At 46.2% G+C, this 27,155-nt stretch overlaps 1 protein-coding gene and 1 pseudogene across 2 annotated transcripts in view; one reads left to right on the top strand and one right to left on the bottom strand.

The window, feature by feature from the left end:
* Positions 1 to 22,163, bottom strand: part of LOC109876451 (uncharacterized) — a 53,662-nt gene extending 31,499 nt beyond the window's left edge. The window contains exons 1-5 of one of the 2 annotated variants that reach the window (XM_031812707.1): positions 22,033 to 22,163; positions 17,838 to 17,967; positions 17,366 to 17,521; positions 17,120 to 17,257; positions 16,682 to 16,833 (exon numbers count right to left, since the gene is read on the bottom strand). In XM_031812707.1, the coding sequence (XP_031668567.1) occupies positions 16,682 to 16,833; positions 17,120 to 17,257; positions 17,366 to 17,521; positions 17,838 to 17,967 (576 nt within the window). In that variant the 5' untranslated portion in view covers positions 22,033 to 22,163. Of the gene's footprint in view, positions 1 to 16,681; positions 16,834 to 17,119; positions 17,258 to 17,365; positions 17,522 to 17,837; positions 17,968 to 19,738; positions 19,935 to 22,032 lie in introns of those variants that run through there. The other variant, XM_031812705.1, reaches the window with a different exon arrangement.
* Positions 20,021 to 27,111, top strand: LOC109877409 (ornithine decarboxylase antizyme 2-like; annotated as a pseudogene).
* Positions 27,112 to 27,155: the final 44 nt, after the last annotated feature.

The raw sequence follows: 27,155 nt of genomic DNA, 5'->3' as shown, positions 1-27,155 counted from the left end.
TACTGGTAGCCCCTGTATATAGCCTCCACATTGACTCGGTACTGGTACCCCCTGTATATAGCCTCCACATTGACTCGGTACTGGTACCCCCTGTATATAGCCTCCACATTGACTCGGTACTGGTACCCCCTGTATATAGCCTCCACATTGACTCGGTACTGGTACCCCCTGTATATAGCCTCCACATTGACTCGGTACTGGTACCCCCTGTATATAGCCTCCACATTAACTCGGTACTGGTACCCCATGTATAAGCCTCCACATTGACTCGGTACTGTAGCCACCCTGTATATAGCCTCCACATTGACTCGGTACTGGTACCCCCTGTAATATAGCCTCCACATTGACTCGGTACTGGTACCCCCTGTATACAGCCTCCACATTGACTCGGTACTGGTTACCCCCTGTATATAGCCTCCACATTGACTCGGTACTGGTACCCCCTGTATATAGCCTCCACATTGACTCGGTACTGGTACCCCCTGTATATAGCCTCCACATTGACTCGGTACTGGTACCCCCTGTATATAGCCTCCACATTGACTCGGTACTGGTACCCCCTGTATAAGCCTCCACATTGACTCGGTACTGGTACCCCTGTATATAGCCTCCACATTGACTCGGTACTGGTACCCCCTGTATATAGCCTCCACATTGACTCGGTACTGGTACCCCCCTGTATATAGCCTCCACATTGACTCGGTACTGGTACCCCCTGTATATAGCCTCCACATTGACTCGGTACTGGTACCCCCTGTATATAGCCTCCACATTGACTCGGTACTGGTACCCCCTGTATATAGCCTCCACATTGACTCGGTACTGGTACCCCCCTGTATATAGCCTCCACATTGACTCGGTACTGGTACCCCCTGTATATAGCCTCCACATTGACTCGGTACTGGTGCCCCCTGTATATAGCCTCCACATTGACTCGGTACTGGTACCCCCTGTAATACAGCCTCCACATTGACTCGGTACTGGTACCCCCTGTATATAGCCTCCACATTGACTCGGTACTGGTACCCCCTGTATATAGCCTCCACATTGACTCGGTACTGGTACCCCCTGTATACAGCCTCCACATTGACTCGGTACTGGTACCCCCTGTATATAGCCTCCACATTGACTCGGTACTGGTACCCCCTGTATATAGCCTCCACATTGACTCGGTACTGGTACCCCCTGTATATAGCCTCCACATTGACTCGGTACTGGTACCCCTTGTATATAGCCTCCACATTAACTCTGTACTGGTACCCCCTGTATATAGCCTCCACATTGACTCGGTACTGGTACCCCTTGTATATAGCCTCCACATTAACTCTGTACTGGTACCCCCTGTATATAGCCTCCACATTGACTCGGTACTGGTACCCCCTGTATATAGCCTCCACATTGACTCGGTACTGGTACCCCCTGTATATAGCCTCCACATTGACTCGGTACTGGTACCCCCTGTATACAGCCTCCACATTGACTCGGTACTGGTACCCCCTGTATATAGCCTCCACATTGACTCGGTACTGGTACCCCCTGTATACAGCCTCCACATTGACTCGGTACTGGTACCCCTGTATATAGCCTCCAAATTGACTCGTTACTGGTACCCCCTGTATATAGCCTCCACATTGACTCGGTACTGGTACCCCCTGTATATAGCCTCCACATTGATAGGGTACTGGTACCCCTGTATATAGCCTCCACATTGACTCGGTACCGGTACCCCCTGTATATAGCCTCCACATTGACTCGGTACTGGTACCCCCCTGTATATAGCCTCCACATTGACTCGGTACTGGTACCCCCTGTATATAGCCTCCACATTGACTCGGTACTGGTACCCCCCTGTATATAGCCTCCACATTGACTACTGGTACCCTGTAGCCATTGGTACCCCCTGTATATAGCCTCCACATTGACTCGGTACTGGTACCCCCTGTATATAGCCTCCACATTGACTCGGTACTGGTTACCCCCTGTATATAGCCTCCACATTGACTCGGTACTGGTACCCCCTGTATATAGCCTCCACATTGACTCGGTACTGGTACCCCCTGTATACAGCCTCCACATTGACTCGGTACTGGTACCCCCTGTATATAGCCTCCACATTGACTCGGTACTGGTACCCCCTGTATATAGCCTCCACATTGACTCGGTACTGGTACCCCCTGTATATAGCCTCCACATTGACTCGGTACTGGTACCCCTTGTATATAGCCTCCACATTAACTCTGTACTGGTACCCCCTGTATATAGCCTCCACATTGACTCGGTACTGGTACCCCTTGTATATAGCCTCCACATTAACTCTGTACTGGTACCCCCTGTATATAGCCTCCACATTGACTCGGTACTGGTACCCCCTGTATATAGCCTCCTTATTAACCTGTACCACCGCACATTGACTCGGTACTGGTACCCCCTGTATATAGCCTCCTTATTAACCTGTACCAATGCACATTGACTCGGTACTGGTACCCCCTGTATATAGCCTCCTTATTAACCTGTACCACCGCACATTGACTCGGTACTGGTACCCCTGTATATAGCCTCCTTACTAACCTGTACCACCGCACATTGACTCGGTACTGGTACCCCCTGTATATAGCCTCCTTATTAACCTGTACCAATGCACATTGACTCGGTACTGGTACCCCCTGTATATAGCCTCCTTACTAACCTGTACCACCGCACATTGACTCGGTACTGGTACCCCCTGTATATAGCCTCCTTATTAACCTGTACCAATGCACATTGACTCGGTACTGGTACCCCCTGTATATAGCCTCCTTATTAACCTGTACCAATGCACATTGACTCGGTACTGGTACCCCCTGTATATAGCCTCCTTATTAACCTGTACCAATGCACATTGACTCAGTACTGGTACCCCCTGTATATAGCCTCCTTATTAACCTGTACCAATGCACATTGACTCGGTACTGGTACCCCCTGTATATAGCCTCCTTATTAACCTGTACCAATGCACATTGACTCTGTACTGGTACCCCCTGTATATAGCCTCCTTATTAACCTGTACCAATGCACATTGACTCGGTACTGGTACCCCCTGTATATAGCCTCCTTATTAACCTGTACCACCGCACATTGACTCGGTACTGGTACCCCCTGTATATAGCCTCCTTACTAACCTGTACCACCGCACATTGACTCGGTACTGGTACCCCCTGTATATAGCCTCCTTATTAACCTGTACCACCACACATTGACTCGGTACTGGTACCCCCTGTATATAGCCTCCTTATTAACCTGTACCACCGCACATTGACTCGGTACTGGTACCCCCTGTATATAGCCTCCTTACTAACCTGTACCCCCGCACATTGACTCGGTACTGGTACCCCCTGTATATAGCCTCCTTATTAACCTGTACCACCGCACATTGACTCGGTACTGGTACACCCTGTATATAGCCTCCTTACTAACCTGTACCCCCGCACATTGACTCGGTACTGGTACCCCCTGTATATAGCCTCCTTACTAACCTGTACCACCGCACATTAACTCGGTACTGGTACCCCCTGTATATAGCCTCCTTATTAACCTGTACCACCGCACATTGACTCGGTACTGGTACCCCCTGTATATAGCCTCCTTATTAACCTGTACCACCGCACATTGACTCGGCACTGGTACCCCCTGTATATAGCCTCCTTATTAACCTGTACCAATGCACATTGACTCGGTACTGGTACCCCCTGTATATAGCCTCCTTACTAACCTGTACCACCGCACATTGACTCGGTACTGGTACCCCCTGTATATAGCCTCCTTATTAACCTGTACCACCGCACATTGACTCGGTACTGGTACCCCCTGTATATAGCCTCCTTACTAACCTGTACCAATGCACATTGACTCGGTACTGGTACCCCCTGTATATAGCCTCCTTACTAACCTGTACCACCGCACATTGACTCGGTACTGGTACCCCCTGTATATAGCCTCCTTATTAACCTGTACCACGCACATTGACTCGGTACTGGTACCCCCCTGTATATAGCCTCCTTATTAACCTGTACCACCGCACATTGACTCGGTACTGGTACCCCCCTGTATATAGCCTCCTTATTAACCTGTACCACCGCACATTGACTCGGTACTGGTACCCCCTGTATATAGCCTCCTTACTAACCTGTACCACCGCACATTGACTCGGTACTGGTACCCCCTGTATATAGCCTCCACATTGACTCGGTACCGGTACCCCCTGTATATAGCCTCCACATTGACTCGGTACCGGTACCCCCTGTATATAGCCTCCACATTGACTCGGTACTGGTACCCCTGTATATAGCCTCCACATTGACTCGGTACTGGTACCCCCTGTATATAGCCTCCACATTGACTCGGTACTGGTACCCCCTGTATATAGCCTCCACATTGACTCGGTACTGGTACCCCCTGTATATAGCCTCCACATTGACTCGGTACTGGTACCCCCTGTATATAGCCTCCACATTGACTCGGTACTGGTACCCCCTGTATATAGCCTCCACATTGACTCGGTACTGGTACCCCCTGTATATAGCCTCCACATTGACTCGGTACTGGTACCCCTTGTATATAGCCTCCACATTGACTCGGTACCGGTACCCCCTGTATATAGCCTCCACATTGACTCGGTACTGGTACCCCTGTATATAGCCTCCACATTGACTCGGTACTGGTACCCCCTGTATATAACCTCCACATTGACTCGGTACTGGTACCCCCTGTATATAGCCTCCACATTGATAGGGTACTGGTACCCCTGTATATAGCCTCCACATTGACTCGGTACCGGTACCCCCTGTATATAGCCTCCACATTGACTCGGTACTGGTACCCCCTGTATATAGCCTCCACATTGACTCGGTACTGGTACCCCCTGTATATAGCCTCCACATTGACTCGGTACTGGTACCCCCTGTATATAGCCTCCACATTGACTCGGTACTGGTACCCCCTGAATATAGCCTCCACATTGACTCGGTACTGGTACCCCCTGTATATAGCCTCCACATTGACTCGGTACCGGTACCCCCTGTATATAGCCTCCACATTGACTCGGTACCGGTACCCCCTGTATATAGTCTCCACATTGACTCTGTACCGGTACCCCCTGTATATAGCCTCCACATTGACTCGGTACCGGTACCCCCTGTATATAGCCTCCACATTGACTCGGTACTGGTAGCCCCTGTATATAGCCTCCACATTGACTCGGTACTGGTACCCCCTGTATATAGCCTCCACATTGACTCGGTACTGGTACCCCCTGTATATAGCCTCCACATTGACTCGGTACTGGTACCCCCTGTATATAGCCTCCACATTGACTCGGTACTGGTACCCCCTGTATATAGCCTCCACATTGACTCGGTACTGGTACCCCCTGTATATAGCCTCCACATTAACTCGGTACTGGTACCCCCTGTATATAGCCTCCACATTGACTCGGTACTGGTACCCCCTGTATATAGCCTCCACATTGACTCGGTACTGGTACCCCCTGTATATAGCCTCCACATTGACTCGGTACTGGTACCCCCTGTATACAGCCTCCACATTGACTCGGTACTGGTACCCCCTGTATATAGCCTCCACATTGACTCGGTACTGGTACCCCCTGTATATAGCCTCCACATTGACTCGGTACTGGTACCCCTGTATATAGCCTCCACATTGACTCGGTACTGGTACCCCCTGTATACAGCCTCCACATTGACTCGGTACTGGTACCCCCTGTATATAGCCTCCACATTGACTCGGTACTGGTACCCCCTGTATATAGCCTCCACATTGACTCGGTACTGGTACCCCCTGTATACAGCCTCCACATTGACTCGGTACTGGTACCCCCTGTATATAGCCTCCACATTGACTCGGTACTGGTACCCCCTGTATATAGCCTCCACATTGACTCGGTACTGGTACCCCCTGTATATAGCCTCCACATTGACTCGGTACTGGTACCCCTTGTATATAGCCTCCACATTAACTCTGTACTGGTACCCCCTGTATATAGCCTCCACATTGACTCGGTACTGGTACCCCTTGTATATAGCCTCCACATTAACTCTGTACTGGTACCCCCTGTATATAGCCTCCACATTGACTCGGTACTGGTACCCCCTGTATATAGCCTCCACATTGACTCGGTACTGGTACCCCCTGTATATAGCCTCCACATTGACTCGGTACTGGTACCCCCTGTATACAGCCTCCACATTGACTCGGTACTGGTACCCCCTGTATATAGCCTCCCACATTGACTCGGTACTGGTACCCCCTGTATACAGCCTCCACATTGACTCGGTACTGGTACCCCTGTATATAGCCTCCACATTGACTCGGTACTGGTACCCCCTGTATATAGCCTCCACATTGACTCGGTACTGGTACCCCCTGTATATAGCCTCCACATTGATAGGGTACTGGTACCCCTGTATATAGCCTCCACATTGACTCGGTACCGGTACCCCCTGTATATAGCCTCCACATTGACTCGGTACTGGTACCCCCTGTATATAGCCTCCACATTGACTCGGTACTGGTACCCCCTGTATATAGCCTCCACATTGACTCGGTACTGGTACCCCCTGTATATAGCCTCCACATTGACTCGGTACTGGTACCCCCTGTATATAGCCTCCACATTGACTCGGTACTGGTGCCCCCTGTATATAGCCTCCACATTGACTCGGTACTGGTACCCCCTGTATATAGCCTCCACATTGACTCGGTACTGGTACCCCCTGTATATAGCCTCCACATTGACTCGGTACTGGTACCCCCTGTATACAGCCTCCACATTGACTCGGTACTGGTACCCCCTGTATATAGCCTCCACATTGACTCGGTACTGGTACCCCCTGTATATAGCCTCCACATTGACTCGGTACTGGTACCCCCTGTATATAGCCTCCACATTGACTCGGTACTGGTACCCCTTGTATATAGCCTCCACATTAACTCTGTACTGGTACCCCCTGTATATAGCCTCCACATTGACTCGGTACTGGTACCCCTTGTATATAGCCTCCACATTAACTCTGTACTGGTACCCCCTGTATATAGCCTCCACATTGACTCGGTACTGGTACCCCCTGTATATAGCCTCCTTATTAACCTGTACCACCGCACATTGACTCGGTACTGGTACCCCCTGTATATAGCCTCCTTATTAACCTGTACCAATGCACATTGACTCGGTACTGGTACCCCCTGTATATAGCCTCCTTATTAACCTGTACCACCGCACATTGACTCGGTACTGGTACCCCTGTATATAGCCTCCTTACTAACCTGTACCACCGCACATTGACTCGGTACTGGTACCCCCTGTATATAGCCTCCTTATTAACCTGTACCAATGCACATTGACTCGGTACTGGTACCCCCTGTATATAGCCTCCTTACTAACCTGTACCACCGCACATTGACTCGGTACTGGTACCCCCTGTATATAGCCTCCTTATTAACCTGTACCAATGCACATTGACTCGGTACTGGTACCCCCTGTATATAGCCTCCTTATTAACCTGTACCAATGCACATTGACTCGGTACTGGTACCCCCTGTATATAGCCTCCTTATTAACCTGTACCAATGCACATTGACTCAGTACTGGTACCCCCTGTATATAGCCTCCTTATTAACCTGTACCAATGCACATTGACTCGGTACTGGTACCCCCTGTATATAGCCTCCTTATTAACCTGTACCAATGCACATTGACTCGGTACTGGTACCCCCTGTATATAGCCTCCTTATTAACCTGTACCAATGCACATTGACTCGGGTACTGGTACCCCCTGTATATAGCCTCCTTATTAACCTGTACCAATGCACATTGACTCGGTACTGGTACCCCCTGTATATAGCCTCCTTATTAACCTGTACCAATGCACATGGACTCGGTACTGGTACCCCCTGTATATAGCCTCCTTATTAACCTGTACCAATGCACATCGACTCGGTACTGGTACCCCCTGTATATAGCCTCCTTACTAACCTGTACCAATGCACATTGACTCTGTACTGGTACCCCCTGTATATAGCCTCCTTATTAACCTGTACCAATGCACATTGACTCGGTACTGGTACCCCCTGTATATAGCCTCCTTATTAACCTGTACCACCGCACATTGACTCGGTACTGGTACCCCCTGTATATAGCCTCCTTACTAACCTGTACCACCGCACATTGACTCGGTACTGGTACCCCCTGTATATAGCCTCCTTATTAACCTGTACCACCACACATTGACTCGGTACTGGTACCCCCTGTATATAGCCTCCTTATTAACCTGTACCACCGCACATTGACTCGGTACTGGTACCCCCTGTATATAGCCTCCTTACTAACCTGTACCCCCGCACATTGACTCGGTACTGGTACCCCCTGTATATAGCCTCCTTATTAACCTGTACCACCGCACATTGACTCGGTACTGGTACCCCCTGTATATAGCCTCCTTACTAACCTGTACCCCCGCACATTGACTCGGTACTGGTACCCCCTGTATATAGCCTCCTTACTAACCTGTACCACCGCACATTAACTCGGTACTGGTACCCCCTGTATATAGCCTCCTTATTAACCTGTACCACCGCACATTGACTCGGTACTGGTACCCCCTGTATATAGCCTCCTTATTAACCTGTACCACCGCACATTGACTCGGCACTGGTACCCCCTGTATATAGCCTCCTTATTAACCTGTACCAATGCACATTGACTCGGTACTGGTACCCCCTGTATATAGCCTCCTTACTAACCTGTACCACCGCACATTGACTCGGTACTGGTACCCCCTGTATATAGCCTCCTTATTAACCTGTACCACCGCACATTGACTCGGTACTGGTACCCCCTGTATATAGCCTCCTTACTAACCTGTACCAATGCACATTGACTCGGTACTGGTACCCCCTGTATATAGCCTCCTTACTAACCTGTACCACCGCACATTGACTCGGTACTGGTACCCCCTGTATATAGCCTCCTTATTAACCTGTACCACGCACATTGACTCGGTACTGGTACCCCCTGTATATAGCCTCCTTATTAACCTGTACCACCGCACATTGACTCGGTACTGGTACCCCCTGTATATAGCCTCCTTACTAACCTGTACCACCGCACATTGACTCGGTACTGGTACCCCCTGTATATAGCCTCCACATTGACTCGGTACCGGTACCCCCTGTATATAGCCTCCACATTGACTCGGTACCGGTACCCCCTGTATATAGCCTCCACATTGACTCGGTACTGGTACCCCTGTATATAGCCTCCACATTGACTCGGTACTGGTACCCCCTGTATATAGCCTCCACATTGACTCGGTACTGGTACCCCCTGTATATAGCCTCCACATTGACTCGGTACTGGTACCCCCTGTATATAGCCTCCACATTGACTCGGTACTGGTACCCCCTGTATATAGCCTCCACATTGACTCGGTACTGGTACCCCCTGTATATAGCCTCCACATTGACTCGGTACTGTACCCCCTGTATATAGCCTCCTTACTAACCTGTACCAATGCACATTGACTCGGTACTGGTACCCCCTGTATATAGCCTCCACATTGACTCGGTACTGGTACCCCCTGTATATAGCCTCCACATTGACTCGGTACTGGTACCCCCTGTATATAGCCTCCACATTGACTCGGTACTGGTACCCCCTGTATACAGCCTCCACATTGACTCGGTACTGGTACCCCCTGTATATAGCCTCCACATTGACTCGGTACTGGTACCCCCTGTATATAGCCTCCACATTGACTCGGTACTGGTACCCCCTGTATATAGCCTCCACATTGACTCGGTACTGGTACCCCCTGTATATAGCCTCCACATTGACTCGGTACTGGTACCCCCTGTATATAGCCTCCACATTGACTCGGTACTGGTACCCCCTGTATATAGCCTCCACATTGACTCGGTACTGGTACCCCTTGTATATAGCCTCCACATTAACTCTGTACTGGTACCCCCTGTATATAGCCTCCACATTGACTCGGTACTGGTACCCCTTGTATATAGCCTCCACATTAACTCTGTACTGGTACCCCCTGTATATAGCCTCCACATTGACTCGGTACTGGTACCCCCTGTATATAGCCTCCACATTGACTCGGTACTGGTACCCCCTGTATATAGCCTCCACATTGACTCGGTACTGGTACCCCCTGTATACAGCCTCCACATTGACTCGGTACTGGTACCCCCTGTATATAGCCTCCACATTGACTCGGTACTGGTACCCCCTGTATATAGCCTCCACATTGACTCGGTACTGGTACCCCTTGTATACAGCCTCCACATTAACTCTGTACTGGTACCCCCTGTATATAGCCTCCACATTGACTCGGTACTGGTACCCCTTGTATATAGCCTCCACATTAACTCTGTACTGGTACCCCCTGTATATAGCCTCCACATTGACTCGGTACTGGTACCCCCTGTATATAGCCTCCACATTGACTCGGTACTGGTACCCCCTGTATATAGCCTCCACATTGACTCGGTACTGGTACCCCCTGTATACAGCCTCCACATTGACTCGGTACTGGTACCCCCTGTATATAGCCTCCACATTGACTCGGTACTGGTACCCCCTGTATACAGCCTCCACATTGACTCGGTACTGGTACCCCTGTATATAGCCTCCACATTGACTCGGTACTGGTACCCCCTGTATATAGCCTCCACATTGACTCGGTACTGGTACCCCCTGTATATAGCCTCCACATTGATAGGGTACTGGTACCCCTGTATATAGCCTCCACATTGACTCGGTACCGGTACCCCCTGTATATAGCCTCCACATTGACTCGGTACTGGTACCCCCTGTATATAGCCTCCACATTGACTCGGTACTGGTACCCCCTGTATATAGCCTCCACATTGACTCGGTACTGGTACCCCCTGTATATAGCCTCCACATTGACTCGGTACTGGTACCCCCTGTATATAGCCTCCACATTGACTCGGTACTGGTGCCCCCTGTATATAGCCTCCACATTGACTCGGTACTGGTACCCCCTGTATACAGCCTCCACATTGACTCGGTACTGGTACCCCCTGTATATAGCCTCCACATTGACTCGGTACTGGTACCCCCTGTATATAGCCTCCACATTGACTCGGTACTGGTACCCCTGTATACAGCCTCCACATTGACTCGGTACTGGTACCCCCTGTATATAGCCTCCACATTGACTCGGTACTGGTACCCCCTGTATATAGCCTCCACATTGACTCGGTACTGGTACCCCCTGTATATAGCCTCCACATTGACTCGGTACTGGTACCCCCTGTATATAGCCTCCTTATTAACCTGTACCAATGCACATTGACTCGGTACTGGTACCCCCTGTATATAGCCTCCTTATTAACCTGTACCAATGCACATTGACTCGGTACTGGTACCCCCTGTATATAGCCTCCTTATTAACCTGTACCAATGCACATTGACTCGGGTACTGGTACCCCCTGTATATAGCCTCCTTATTAACCTGTACCAATGCACATTGACTCGGTACTGGTACCCCCTGTATATAGCCTCCTTATTAACCTGTACCAATGCACATGGACTCGGTACTGGTACCCCCTGTATATAGCCTCCTTATTAACCTGTACCAATGCACATCGACTCGGTACTGGTACCCCCTGTATATAGCCTCCTTACTAACCTGTACCAATGCACATTGACTCTGTACTGGTACCCCCTGTATATAGCCTCCTTATTAACCTGTACCAATGCACATTGACTCGGTACTGGTACCCCCTGTATATAGCCTCCTTATTAACCTGTACCACCGCACATTGACTCGGTACTGGTACCCCCTGTATATAGCCTCCTTACTAACCTGTACCACCGCACATTGACTCGGTACTGGTACCCCCTGTATATAGCCTCCTTATTAACCTGTACCACCACACATTGACTCGGTACTGGTACCCCCTGTATATAGCCTCCTTATTAACCTGTACCACCGCACATTGACTCGGTACTGGTACCCCCTGTATATAGCCTCCTTACTAACCTGTACCCCCGCACATTGACTCGGTACTGGTACCCCCTGTATATAGCCTCCTTATTAACCTGTACCACCGCACATTGACTCGGTACTGGTACCCCCTGTATATAGCCTCCTTACTAACCTGTACCCCCGCACATTGACTCGGTACTGGTACCCCCTGTATATAGCCTCCTTACTAACCTGTACCACCGCACATTAACTCGGTACTGGTACCCCCTGTATATAGCCTCCTTATTAACCTGTACCACCGCACATTGACTCGGTACTGGTACCCCCTGTATATAGCCTCCTTATTAACCTGTACCACCGCACATTGACTCGGCACTGGTACCCCCTGTATATAGCCTCCTTATTAACCTGTACCAATGCACATTGACTCGGTACTGGTACCCCCTGTATATAGCCTCCTTACTAACCTGTACCACCGCACATTGACTCGGTACTGGTACCCCCTGTATATAGCCTCCTTATTAACCTGTACCACCGCACATTGACTCGGTACTGGTACCCCCTGTATATAGCCTCCTTACTAACCTGTACCAATGCACATTGACTCGGTACTGGTACCCCCTGTATATAGCCTCCTTACTAACCTGTACCACCGCACATTGACTCGGTACTGGTACCCCCTGTATATAGCCTCCTTATTAACCTGTACCACGCACATTGACTCGGTACTGGTACCCCCTGTATATAGCCTCCTTATTAACCTGTACCACCGCACATTGACTCGGTACTGGTACCCCCTGTATATAGCCTCCTTACTAACCTGTACCACCGCACATTGACTCGGTACTGGTACCCCCTGTATATAGCCTCCACATTGACTCGGTACCGGTACCCCCTGTATATAGCCTCCACATTGACTCGGTACCGGTACCCCCTGTATATAGCCTCCACATTGACTCGGTACTGGTACCCCTGTATATAGCCTCCACATTGACTCGGTACTGGTACCCCCTGTATATAGCCTCCACATTGACTCGGTACTGGTACCCCCTGTATATAGCCTCCACATTGACTCGGTACTGGTACCCCCTGTATATAGCCTCCACATTGACTCGGTACTGGTACCCCCTGTATATAGCCTCCACATTGACTCGGTACTGGTACCCCCTGTATATAGCCTCCACATTGACTCGGTACTGGTACCCCCTGTATATAGCCTCCTTACTAACCTGTACCAATGCACATTGACTCGGTACTGGTACCCCCTGTATATAGCCTCCACATTGACTCGGTACTGGTACCCCCTGTATATAGCCTCCACATTGACTCGGTACTGGTACCCCCTGTATATAGCCTCCACATTGACTCGGTACTGGTACCCCCTGTATATAGCCTCCACATTGACTCGGTACTGGTACCCCCTGTATATAGCCTCCACATTGACTCGGTACTGGTACCCCCTGTATATAGCCTCCACATTGACTCGGTACTGGTACCCCCTGTATATAGCCTCCACATTGACTCGGTACTGGTACCCCCTGTATACAGCCTCCACATTGACTCGGTACTGGTACCCCCTGTATATAGCCTCCACATTGTGGAGTCAATGTGGAGGCTATATACAGGGGGTACCAGTACCGAGTCAATGTGGAGGCTATATACAGGGGGTACCAGTACCGAGTCAATGTGGAGGCTATATACAGGGGGTACCAGTACCGAGTCAATGTGGAGGCTGTATACAGGGGGTACCAGTACCGAGTCAATGTGGAGGCTATATACAGGGGGTACCAGTACCGAGTCAATGTGGAGGCTATATACAGGGGGTACCAGTACCGAGTCAATGTGGAGGCTATATACAGGGGGTATATAGCCTCCACATTGACTCGGTACTGGTACCCCCTGTATATAGCCTCCACATTGACTCGGTACTGGTACCCCCTGTATATAGCCTCCACATTGACTCGGTACTGGTACCCCCTGTATACAGCCTCCACATTGACTCGGTACTGGTACCCCCTGTATATAGCCTCCACATTGACTCGGTACTGGTACCCCCTGTATATAGCCTCCACATTGACTCGGTACTGGTACCCCCTGTATATAGCCTCCACATTGACTCGGTACTGGTACCCCCTGTATATAGCCTCCACATTGACTCGGTACTGGTACCCCCTGTATATAGCCTCCACATTGACTCGGTACTGGTACCCCCTGTATATAGCCTCCACATTGACTCGGTACTGGTACCCCCTGTATATAGCCTCCACATTGACTCGGTACTGGTACCCCCTGTATATAGCCTCCACATTGACTCGGTACTGGTGCCCCCTGTATATAGCCTCCACATTGACTCGGTACTGGTACCCCCTGTATACAGCCTCCACATTGACTCGGTACTGGTACCCCCTGTATATAGCCTCCACATTGACTCGGTACTGGTACCCCCTGTATATAGCCTCCACATTGACTCGGTACTGGTACCCCCTGTATACAGCCTCCACATTGACTCGGTACTGGTACCCCCTGTATATAGCCTCCACATTGACTCGGTACTGGTACCCCCTGTATATAGCCTCCACATTGACTCGGTACTGGTACCCCCTGTATATAGCCTCCACATTGACTCGGTACTGGTACCCCTTGTATATAGCCTCCACATTAACTCTGTACTGGTACCCCCTGTATATAGCCTCCACATTGACTCGGTACTGGTACCCCTTGTATATAGCCTCCACATTAACTCTGTACTGGTACCCCCTGTATATAGCCTCCACATTGACTCGGTACTGGTACCCCCTGTATATAGCCTCCACATTGACTCGGTACTGGTACCCCCTGTATATAGCCTCCACATTGACTCGGTACTGGTACCCCCTGTATACAGCCTCCACATTGACTCGGTACTGGTACCCCCTGTATATAGCCTCCACATTGACTCGGTACTGGTACCCCCTGTATACAGCCTCCACATTGACTCGGTACTGGTACCCCTGTATATAGCCTCCACATTGACTCGGTACTGGTACCCCCTGTATATAGCCTCCACATTGACTCGGTACTGGTACCCCCTGTATATAGCCTCCACATTGATAGGGTACTGGTACCCCTGTATATAGCCTCCACATTGACTCGGTACCGGTACCCCCTGTATATAGCCTCCACATTGACTCGGTACTGGTACCCCCTGTATATAGCCTCCACATTGACTCGGTACTGGTACCCCCTGTATATAGCCTCCACATTGACTCGGTACTGGTACCCCCTGTATATAGCCTCCACATTGACTCGGTACTGGTACCCCCTGTATATAGCCTCCACATTGACTCGGTACTGGTGCCCCCTGTATATAGCCTCCACATTGACTCGGTACTGGTACCCCCTGTATACAGCCTCCACATTGACTCGGTACTGGTACCCCCTGTATATAGCCTCCACATTGACTCGGTACTGGTACCCCCTGTATATAGCCTCCACATTGACTCGGTACTGGTACCCCCTGTATACAGCCTCCACATTGACTCGGTACTGGTACCCCCTGTATATAGCCTCCACATTGACTCGGTACTGGTACCCCCTGTATATAGCCTCCACATTGACTCGGTACTGGTACCCCCTGTATATAGCCTCCACATTGACTCGGTACTGGTACCCCTTGTATATAGCCTCCACATTAACTCTGTACTGGTACCCCCTGTATATAGCCTCCACATTGACTCGGTACTGGTACCCCCTGTATATAGCCTCCACATTGACTCGGTACTGGTACCCCTTGTATATAGCCTCCACATTAACTCTGTACTGGTACCCCCTGTATATAGCCTCCACATTGACTCGGTACTGGTACCCCCTGTATATAGCCTCCACATTGACTCGGTACTGGTACCCCCTGTATATAGCCTCCACATTGACTCGGTACTGGTACCCCCTGTATATAGCCTCCACATTGACTCGGTACTGGTACCCCCTGTATATAGCCTCCACATTGACTCGGTACTGGTACCCCCTGTATATAGCCTCCACATTGACTCTGTACTGGTACCCCCTGTATATAGCCTCCACATTGACTCGGTACTGGTACCCCCTGTATATAGCCTCCACATTGACTCGGTACTGGTACCCCCTGTATATAGCCTCCACATTGACTCGGTACTGGTACCCCCTGTAAATAGCCTCCTTATTGTTATGTCATTTTCTTGTGTTACTTTTTGATTTCATCGTATTTATTATTCAGTAAATATTTCTTCAACTGAATTGTTGGTTAATTAAGGGATTGTATGTAAGCATTTCACAGTAAGGTCTACTACACCTGTTGTATTCGGCGCATGTGACAAATAAAATTTGAGCAAAGTCTTGCATCGCGCTCAGCACAATATTTGCAGTGCTGCTCTTGGCAACATAATTTCTCTGAGTCTACCTTTAAATAAGGGACAGCAATGATTTAGGAAGAAATCCAGGGATCACACCCTTTCATACACACAGGTTTGGGAAAATGTAGCCTATAGTAAGAGCTGATTTGTGCTTTATCCGGAATTCAGTGTGTACGCTAACAAACACAGAATGTGGCATCGAAAACATTTCCCCCCACTTCACCAGTCAACGTGTAACCATCTGTGTATGGAACGCAGACCCAATAGAGTACACCAATGTAAAGATGAATTCACCTTGAGCATGATGTGGCATCGAACATTATCCTCTCCTGTCATGTCAGTCATTTCTTGTAGTGTCACTAGCAGGGCTGGTCTCAAGTTCTCCTTGGGTGTAAACATGGCATAGAGCTCACTTCCAATTTCAATGTGCCTGTCTTTCAAAGACCCTAATGGGTGAAATAGAAGATGCATGTCAACACAAGGGATGGTCCATGTCATTACACAAGTTTCTTTTCACTCAGATTATACTGAAGTAGACAGGAATTACCAACCCTTTCAAATGGACGTATACAAAGATTTGTATCATAATATTCTGTAAAGTGTTGTACCATGCAAATATGTCTTAGAGGCTACATGCATTTGATTGTATAGCTGTGATACAGTTATGGGGCCAAAAATGATGGGAACTGAGTGAAATAAGAAAACTATGCAAACTGTATCTGGTTAACTGACATGTGTTGAAGAAAGGATCATCAGTTAGAGGCATTCCATCAACTGTGTAGAGGCACACAGCTTTAGAGTTCTCAATGCCCTCTTGGTGGCAGATCCTTAGCATCAGGTCTTCAACGGTGTTGGTAGCAGGATCCATGTCTGCATTCAAAATTGTACAAAAGGGAGTAAAGGATAGTTTCTGATGTGATGCTTTTGATTCCTCCCCTCTTTGTTATAAGAACTACATAAAGATGGTTTATGTCTCACCTCTGATCTCTTTTAGCTCAGGACAGTGGGGGTATGTGTACCACAGTTGGAAAGACTCCATTGGTTTTTGTACAGGCATCGCTTGCTGTGGCGCTCTGAGTCTTTGAATGAAATCTTTCATTTTTTCAAAGCGATTCTTCTCTACTTGACTGAAACCTGTTAGAAAATTAGGGGCATTGGACAAGTTGAATGCATGTCTATGGTGAGTGAGACAACCAATTATTATTATTTATTTATTTAAATAGTGAATTTACATATGACCAATCAGAACAGTTTACATATGACCAATCAGAACAGTTTACATATGACCAATCAGAACAGTTTACATATGACCAATCAGAACAGTTTACATATGACCAAGCAGAACAGTTTACATATGACCAGGCAAAACTGTTTACAGTGGAATAATGCAGTTGTTGGCATGATGGGATACTTTAAATCACCCGAGTCAGTAACCGGTCTGTGACCTTACCCATTTTGTCTAAATCTTCACCATTTACGCCATCGGTGAAATCTCTCTCGTCTTGGACACCCAAAGTGAGGAATTTGTGGTGGTAGGTGTCCAGTCTGTGCTGCTGGAGAAGGTTGTATATTGTATCCATCTGAATAGAACAATCAGGTCAGACATCAAATTTTTTGATAACTAGTTTTGACACAAGACCTTTCCTCTCTGCCAAATAATGCTCTGCACCAAGAAGAAGAAATAGTGTTCCTAGTTTGTCATTCACTTGAGAAAAACAAAGAAAGAATGGGGATTGAATAATGTCAATGTCTCTTTATTATCTAGAGAACTAGCGTTTCTTCACAAACTAAAATGTTTATTTATTACTGGCAATAGCTTTGACTGGTTGTTGGTCCATTTAAGTCTTCCGCCTCATGTTCTGGAGGAGCCAAACTGATTTTTATTAAGACATTAGTTTAATTAAGAAAAACTGAGTTTTATTAAGACATTACACATATAGCTCTGGAGCAGCTCACACACCTAGGGTGTATTCACTAGGAACCAAACAGAAGCAAATGGAACAAAACGGGGAGGGACCTACCTGAATTTGTCCAATAGAAACTCTTATTTTTCGTTGCAAAACGTTTTGGACTAATGATTACACAACTGATTAAACATATTGCATTGTAAACTGAAGCCCATGATAAGCAGTTTTGGGAGTCAAGTGTGTTGGTAGAGTGTGGCAATAAAGTGCGTCAATCAGATCCCTGGGGATGGTTGTTCAAAATGTATCTGATTGGATTACCCCTATCGGATAGGATTATAATAGTTTTTTTTCCAAAACTGAAAAATAGGATTCTGATCCTCCGGATAGGGATAAGGATTTGGTCATCCAATCTGACCTTTAAATCAGGGATTGTAGGTCATTTAGCATTTTTCAAAACTCAAAGGTAGTGATTAGGATAGTTTTGATCATCTCGATTCCACTAGGAGGGTGGATTTAGAAAGGTGAAAGGCACTACAACCAAGAAATATCAATGTAACTCAAGGGAGCTTTATCAAAAACGTTTTTCCATCTGAAAACCAAAGGTTCATTATATTAAATGTCCCCGAGCTGACATGGTAAAAATCCATCGTTCTGCCCCTGAACAAGGCAGTTAACCCACTGTTCCCTGGTAGGACATCATTGTAAATAAGAATGTGTTCTTAACTGGCTTGCCTAGTTAAAAAAAAAAGGTAAAAAAATTAATGAAATTGACCTCAGTATAGGTAAGCCAATGTGGTCAGTTGTTATATTGAGAAGTGTCAAATAAATACATCCATTTACTTATAAGTGAAATGCAGGCTCTACTATTTTGAATCAAGGTACATTATTCATGTAGTTTAACTCATGTCTGTTTCTCTATGACAATGAAGTAGTAACACAACCTGTCCAGTAGATGGCGAGGTGTAGGTCTGTTCAAAGCACTGAACATCTGGATTCTGTGACCTTGATATTGTGGTATCCGGATCAGAACGATCCTATCCAATTATTTTCTGGAAAATCGGTTCAAAAACAGACAGATCGATTTGGTCCGGGATAGCAAAAATGAGGATTACAGAATCCGGATCATTCTGATCCCCCAAAATGTTTTGAAAAACCGTTCCGAGGACTGGAGTTTGCCTATCCTTGGTCTGGAGAATGCCAGGCTATGCCTAAACCATGCCTTACGTTGGTCTGGTGTGCATTAGTATTACCGGCCTATATGACATGTCATTATTTTTCATGTTGACATTGTGAATCAATTATATTAAATGTGTGCATTTTTAAAGTGAGATTAGCTGGCTAAATATGACCACTTTGAGCGCGCTAAAGTTAACTAGCTACGCATCGTCAGGCCCAGCCTAGTAATAGTGGACGACTTTTCCAGGAACTGTGCTATAATACTCACCTTTACACATTGAAGGCCTGCCATTGGGTGACAGGAGCTATATAGCTATGCCTACTCAGTCGGTTACATTTACACTACGGAGAAAACGCTTTTGATAGCTGGGTTCAGCAGCTGCTCGTCTCCAACACAGTATCGACGTTTTTAGGGAACCTTTTTTATAACTACGTTTTGATTTCCGCATTTCTACACTTTTTTGTAACTACGTTTTGACTTCCGCATTTCTACACTTGTTTTACTGTTAGGTGTTGTAGCACCATCTGCTGGAAATTTGGAGGATTGATCACCAGGGAACTCCTGTCATGATCCCAGTTTGTCTTTATACGGTGCACACAGGCCAGTCGGAGAGCAGTCCAGACCCATCTGCGCTGCTCTGCAACACAAAAACAGGACCGTCTTTAGGACTACTTGGCGCTTCACGGATGGTGAATTATCCTGCCGAACGTCTATTGAATAGCTATTGTTTTGGTTGTAAGGAAATTCCTTTTTCATTATTTTCTCATAATGTCTGCCACTGAAGAGAGGTAAGAATTCCTGATATTGTTGGTTTAATTTGCGTAACAGATTGATTACATGATATGAACAACATTTAGCAAATATATTCATTAATATTGCAAACTTAATGTATGGTGAAATATGCTGCTGTCTAAAAACAGGAATATCTTACTTTTTACAGAGCAACAACACTTTTGCAGCTATTCTGTTGGTGTAATTCCTACAATAATTAATGCTGTTTTTTTAAGGGTGAGATTGTGCACTTCAACATATTGTTCTATTACAGATAGCTAGCTACTTAAAGTGATTGTTATTTGAAGTTTAAACAAATATATATCCTGTGACCTGTGTATCTGATAATAATGACTCGTGTAGGTCACCAGGTATAATATCCAATTTGTGAAAAGTACATGCATTCAAAACAGGGATAACATCTGTAGACAGACGGTCTGAAACCCGTGTTGCCCATTGTTCCTCAAAACAGGGATAACATCTGTAGACAGACGGTCTGAAACCCGTGTTGCCCATTGTTCCTCAAAACAGGGATAACATCTGTAGACAGACGGTCTGAAACCCGTGTTGCCCATTGTTCCTCAAAACAGTGCATCATGCATGCCTCAGGAATCACTTTTATTGACTACTGGCTCAACAGCTTCATTTGAATGATTAATGAACCACTATCGAATGACAAAATATCAATAGCAAATCCATCTCCATTTTACATCACTGAAACATAGTTTTGTTCTTTGCATAGAGTAGTTTCTTTCCAACATTTTTTTCCTTCAATCTCCTTTTTTAAACATTACAAGCATTTCGCTACACCCGCAATAACATCTGCTAAACATGTGTATGTGACCAATACAATTTGATTTGATTCACAGCACATAGTAGGGCTATGAGAATCTCTGCCACAGCACAATTCCAGCCAAAAGCAGCAATTTCTGCATAAAGCAGCAGTTGTGTAACAGGGACAGATCCTGGATCTGTCCCTGTTACACAACTGCTGCTTTATGCAGACTCCTCCCCCCTAGAGAATTAGATAAGCCACTTAGAAATAGTACCCTTGCTTGAATGGATAGTAGACTCTCTCCTCCCACAGTGCAGCACACTGAGATGTTGTTAATAATATGTGGGTGGTCAGTTAGATGGACCTGAGCCCTACTTTTCTAGAAAGTTCTATAGGTGTCTTGTTGTGATGTGTTGTCAGTATACAGCACAGGAGTGGTACCTTAATTGGGAAGGACGGGCTCGTGGTAATGGCTGGAGCGGAGTCAGTGGAATGGTATCAAATACATGTGTTTCATGCCATTCCATTTGCTCCGTTCCGGACATTATTATGAGCCGTCCTCCCCATCAGCAGCCTCCACTGGTATATAGGTCAGGTTAGAGGTTACATGTCCACTAGCACACACTAGGTCATGGTTTCCTAGCCAGGCTCTTAATTCCTGACCTAATTCCCTCTCTGCCAGTGAGCTGTAAATAATGAGTTTTTTAAAGGTTGGTTTAGTACAATAATAGAAACATGTTACTCGTTTTGAGTGTGCATGCCAAATGTGGGGTGTTTTGAGTGAACAAACTCTGCTGACATTCTTCATTACATTTTTAATTGGAAGTACAATAGGCTACGTAGCTTTAATCCCAGCCTGCATATACAGTACAATAGCACTCTGAGGTGAAAGTATTTTCTGGGTCAGGCTAGTGTCTCTACTGTTTTTATTTGAACTGGTACCCTATGCTAACTGACCATCCCATCCAAAGCCACTTATATTACAATAACTTTAGCATGACTTAGCCAACCTCACCTTGTTGTTCTGTGTACCGCCAGTCCCATGTTGGTGTCGTATATGGGCTGCTCCAAACGCCAGGCTCCAGGGCCTCTGTGGTGCTCCTGATGCCCCTCACCCACCGCTGAAGATCCCAGGTGGGCGAGGGACTGGCAGGGATCCCCCTCTCCATGTGCTCCTTCACAAAGTGAGTCCCTATAGGGCCCCATCCCAATAGCCAAACAATGTATTCTTCCTCTATTGAAGTTATCAATCAAAGACCTGAGAGAATTGGATTGGTTAAAGCAATGGGGTTAGAAACATAAATTTCACTCATCCAAACACATAGGTCATTAAGGGAAGAAATTAGGAAGGATGTCTGTTTTAATAACCATGAGGATATTACAAAGATGAATGTTTAAAATTAGCACATTTTGTCAAAAAATACATTGCATCGTACTGTTTAGCTTTATAGCCATAAGCCCACAGGCACTTCACTTGATGCTCCATCTACCATTTGAGAGACTGCAGTCGGTTTACATGGTCTGTTTAGCTACTTGTTAACACGTTCAGGGATGTGGGTCACTGTGTCAGGTGCCAAAACCCACTCTCGTTAACCCAGAACGCTAGTGAACCACAAAATGACACGAGCCCAAAGATACTCAGCATTCCTACACACGCCCAAAAGCATGCTCTTAAAGTTAGGTTAATCCTTGCTACTTTTAGTAGTGAACAAGTGACCCTTGTAAACAAGGACAAGTTTCATCCTAGACTGCCTGGAATTAGTCAAAATGGGAGAACAGGCAGAGAATGGCTTGAATATCCCTGTGTGTAATTTACAGGTTATTGTCAATATGTGTATCAGGTTAATGTCACTATGTGTACATGTTAATGTCACTATGTGTATCAGGTTAATGTCACTATGTGTATAGGTTAATGTCACTATGTGTACAGGTTAATGTCACTATGTGTGCAGGTAAATGTCACTATGTGTACAGGTTAATGTCACTATGTGTACAGGTTAATGTCGCTATGTGTACAGGTTAATGTCGCTATGTGTACAGGTTAATGTCGCTATGTGTATAGGTTAATGTCACTATGTATACAGGTTAATGTCGCTATGTGTATAGGTTAATGTCACTATGTGTACAGGTTAATGTCACTATGTGTACAGGCTAATGTCACTATGTGTACAGGTTAATGTCACTATGTGTACAGGTTAATGTCACTATGTGTACAGGTTAATGTCACTATGTGTACAGGTTAATGTCACTATGTGTACAGGCTAATGTCACTATGTGTACAGGTTAATGTCACTATGTGTATAAGTTAATGTCAGTCACTGTGTCGATCAAACAACAATGGTGAAGAGAGTCATTCTGCTGGAGGTCCATTGGTTAGAAAAATTTTTACGCTCATAGGCAATAATCATAACAACAGGATTCCCTTACTGAGATAGATGCTAGATCAGGCTAAAGTGTAACCGATCTAGTTCCTAGATAGAAAGCTGACAAAGACATATGTTATGGGTCAAAACCTTGTCCATCTAATAACTGTGGAAGATCTGTATCGAATAGTGTTCCAACACGTTTTGCTTCCCTCTCTCAGGATGGAAGGCTGACAGTGACCCAGGTGACCTCTGTGCGTGGATCTCTCCCCATCCTGCACTTTCACTACCAGCTGAGCGAGCAACGCAATGCATGCTGGGAGACTATGTTCACCTCAGACAGCCTCTTCCTGGAGATCCCAGAGGGGTCACTCCCTGAGGGCAGCAAAGAGGGGTGAGGAGGAACTGCCATCTATCCTTGCTGGCTTTATAGTCATGCATACATACACCTGTTATAACCATGCATTATGCCATCAGTAAGGCTGGAATTAAGTATAAAAAAATACATTTTTCAGATTTTAAATAAAAAACGTGCACTTTAAAACAACAACAAACAAACAAATTATTATTTACGATTATTTACGATGACGGCCTGTGATGGGGGCTGGGATTAGAAATAAAATGTAGGACAAAACACGCATCACGACAAGAGACACCACTACATAAAGAGAGACCTAAGACAACAACACAACATGACAACACAGCATGGCAGCAACACATGACAACACAGCATGGTAGCAACACAACATGACAACACAGCAGGTTAGCAACACAACATGACAACATGGTAGTAGCACAAACATGGTACAAGCATTGTTGGGGACAGACAACAGCACAAAGGGCCTAAAAGGTAGAGACAACAATACAGCACCTGAAGCAGCCACAAGTGTCAGTAAGAGTGTCCATGATTCAAATGTAGTGATGGAGATAAAACGGTCCAGTTTGAGTGTTTTTTGCAGCTCGTTCCAAATGTTAAAGAACATCTAGCCGCTCGAGAGCACCCTTACCTGCCGATCTATAAATTACGTCTCCGTAATCTAGCATGGGTAGAGGGTGAGGAGCGATTGTGATAGAGGAAACAAAGTCTAGATTTAACTTTAGCCTGCAGCTGTATATGTGCTGTACTGGGTGGAGCCACAGAGGACTACTTTGGGAGAATCCTGCATATTACAGTGTACATGAGTATGGAAGGGAACACAAAGGAGCAACACTTACATTTGAGATACACCCCTACCTTCTTTCCCCTCTTCTCTCTTATCAGACTCACCAGTCTCCTCATGTTCTCGGAAGAAAAGTTAGGAGTCAGCCATGTGTTTCTGTGGTTCTCGAAAAGCAGAGTGGATCAAGGTATGTCGAAGTCTAGACACATTTTCTTTCATGTGTAGTGTATACATCTAGCACTTCTTTGGACACTGTTAACAAACCTCCAAACGAGCATCAATGCCATACAACACTCCATCCGTGGCCTCCAACTGCTCTTAAATGCTAGTAAAACTAAATGCATGCTTTTCAACCGTTCGCCGTCCAAAATTAAATCTAGAATCTGCTTCCTATTTCGCAACCTCCTTCACTCACGCCGCCAAAACATGCCCTCGTAAAACTGACTATCCTACCGATCCTCTACTTCGGCGATGTCATTTACAAAATAGCCTCCAACACTCTACTCAGCAAACTGGATGCAGTCTATCACAGTGCCATCCGTTTTGACAACCAAAGCCCCATATACCACCCACCACTGCGACCTGTATGCTCTCGTTGGCTGGCCCTCGCTGCATATTCGTCGCCAGACCCACTGGCTCCAGGTCATCTATAAGTCTTTGTTAGGTAAAGCTCTGCCTTATCTCAGCTCTCTGGTCACTATAACAACACCCACTCGTAGTATGCGCTCCAGCAGGTATATCTCACTGGTCATCCCTTAAGCCAACACCTCACCTTTCCTTCCAGTTCTCTGCTAGTGACTGGAACGAATTGCAAAAATTACTGAAGTTGGAGACTTATATTTCCCTCACCAACTTTCAACATCAGCAATCTGAGCAGTTAACCGATCACTGCAGCTGTACATAGTCCATCTGTAAATAGCCCATCCAATCTTCCTACCTCATCCCCATATTGTTTTTATTTACTTTTCTGCTCTTTTGCACACCAGTATTTCTACTTGCACATCATCATCTGCACATCTATCACTCGTGTTAATTTACTAAATTGTAATTACCTCGCTAGTATGGCCTATTTATTGCCTTACCTCCTCACGCCATTTGCACACACGGTACTAAGACTTATATAGACTTTTTCCCCCCTATTGTGTTATTGACTGTGCGCTTGTTTATTCCATGTGTTGTTTGTGTCGCACTGCTCTGCTTTATCAGTTGTAAATGAGAACTTGTTCTCAACTAATCTACCTGGTTAAATAAAGATGAAATAAAAAAAATAAAAAGTGCTTTATATTAGACACATTATTCAATTAGTTGAAAGATTAATTGATAAAAATTAGTGACTTCTAACCATACTAGTGTTAAAACATCAGGAATAATGCAACGTGCACACTAAAATTGAAAAAGGGAAACTGAATTTAGATGGTCTGAACAGTCACGTTAACAATCCTGTTTTCTACGTCTTTCCAGCACTTCTTACCAGGACTTTCCACTACATAGGGTTTGAGATAGTGAAACCAGGCCACCCTCTGATACCACCCCGAGCAGACCTTGTGTTTTTGGGCTACTCCATGAGTCCAACATGCCCAGAGTCAGAGGAAGATTGATGTTTGGGTTGATCAGGAGGGGATCACTCATCTTTGCTCTGACCCAATAGTCTCTTTTCCATGCCTAACTGACCTTTTATGTTTTTTTCCTGTGGTGGTGATAGGAAACAAGAAAAGGAATCTATTTAAGCATATTGGGACAAGACCCGCCTCTCTCTTCCTCTCTGCACTTCTCATATGTAGTGCTGTAGTCATGATGGAGAGCAAGCCATTAATTATGTAGACCTCTTCAGTGATAGAACCTTCAAGGAGATAACCAAAAGGATTGAACCTATTAGGCGGCTGCGTTCTTGACGTCTTGCATGTTATCGCCTGTGTGGCTCAGTTGGTAGAGCAGGGTTGTGGGTTCGATTCCCCCTGAGGAACAGTGTGAAAAAGGATTTGAAGTATTTTTGCATAAAAGCATCTGCTAAATGACTAAACTGTAAATGTTGCCACATCTTCTAGTACAAGTGGGACACTCAGTGCTAAAAATATTAACTTCAACTCCACAGTGCAGCTAAAGGCGAGGGACTGTGATAATATAAAACAGTGTACTGGAAGAGGGGGCTAAGGGCAATATGGCACATATTGGAATCTAGACTTCTGGATAATTAAATTACGGGTACGCTTTCAGGACTATTTCTTTGACTGAACCGCTGCAACAAATGTATTTTAAAGTGCAAATGTCTCTGTCTTGAATTGAGTGATTGATCCATGTAAACTCCCATTATTGACAGATTTAGCAGAGGTCAGGGGAGCACTTAATACATACTGTGTACTGGACTCACTTTCCATTCTGCTTGTGCATTCAGTTGAGAAGATTAGGCTGCACGTGTGAAAGCAAGAACCTACATTCCCCTGTTGCTGATACAACTTACATACTATGCACACACTCTTCCTACTATTGTGTCCTAGAATTTCTATATACATTTTAGATTTCCATGTTCATGTAATGACACTAAACATGGAATAAAATTCCTGTTATACCTCTGTTCTTGTCAGTATTGTGTTTTGGAACTTAACATTAGTTAACAG

The sequence above is a fragment of the Oncorhynchus kisutch genome, unplaced genomic scaffold (genome assembly GCF_002021735.2).
Source record: "Oncorhynchus kisutch isolate 150728-3 unplaced genomic scaffold, Okis_V2 Okis03b-Okis08b_hom, whole genome shotgun sequence".
NCBI lineage: Eukaryota > Metazoa > Chordata > Actinopteri > Salmoniformes > Salmonidae > Oncorhynchus > Oncorhynchus kisutch.
Note: the sequence above shows the minus strand (reverse complement) of the source record. Positions and strands in the feature narration are given on the sequence as shown.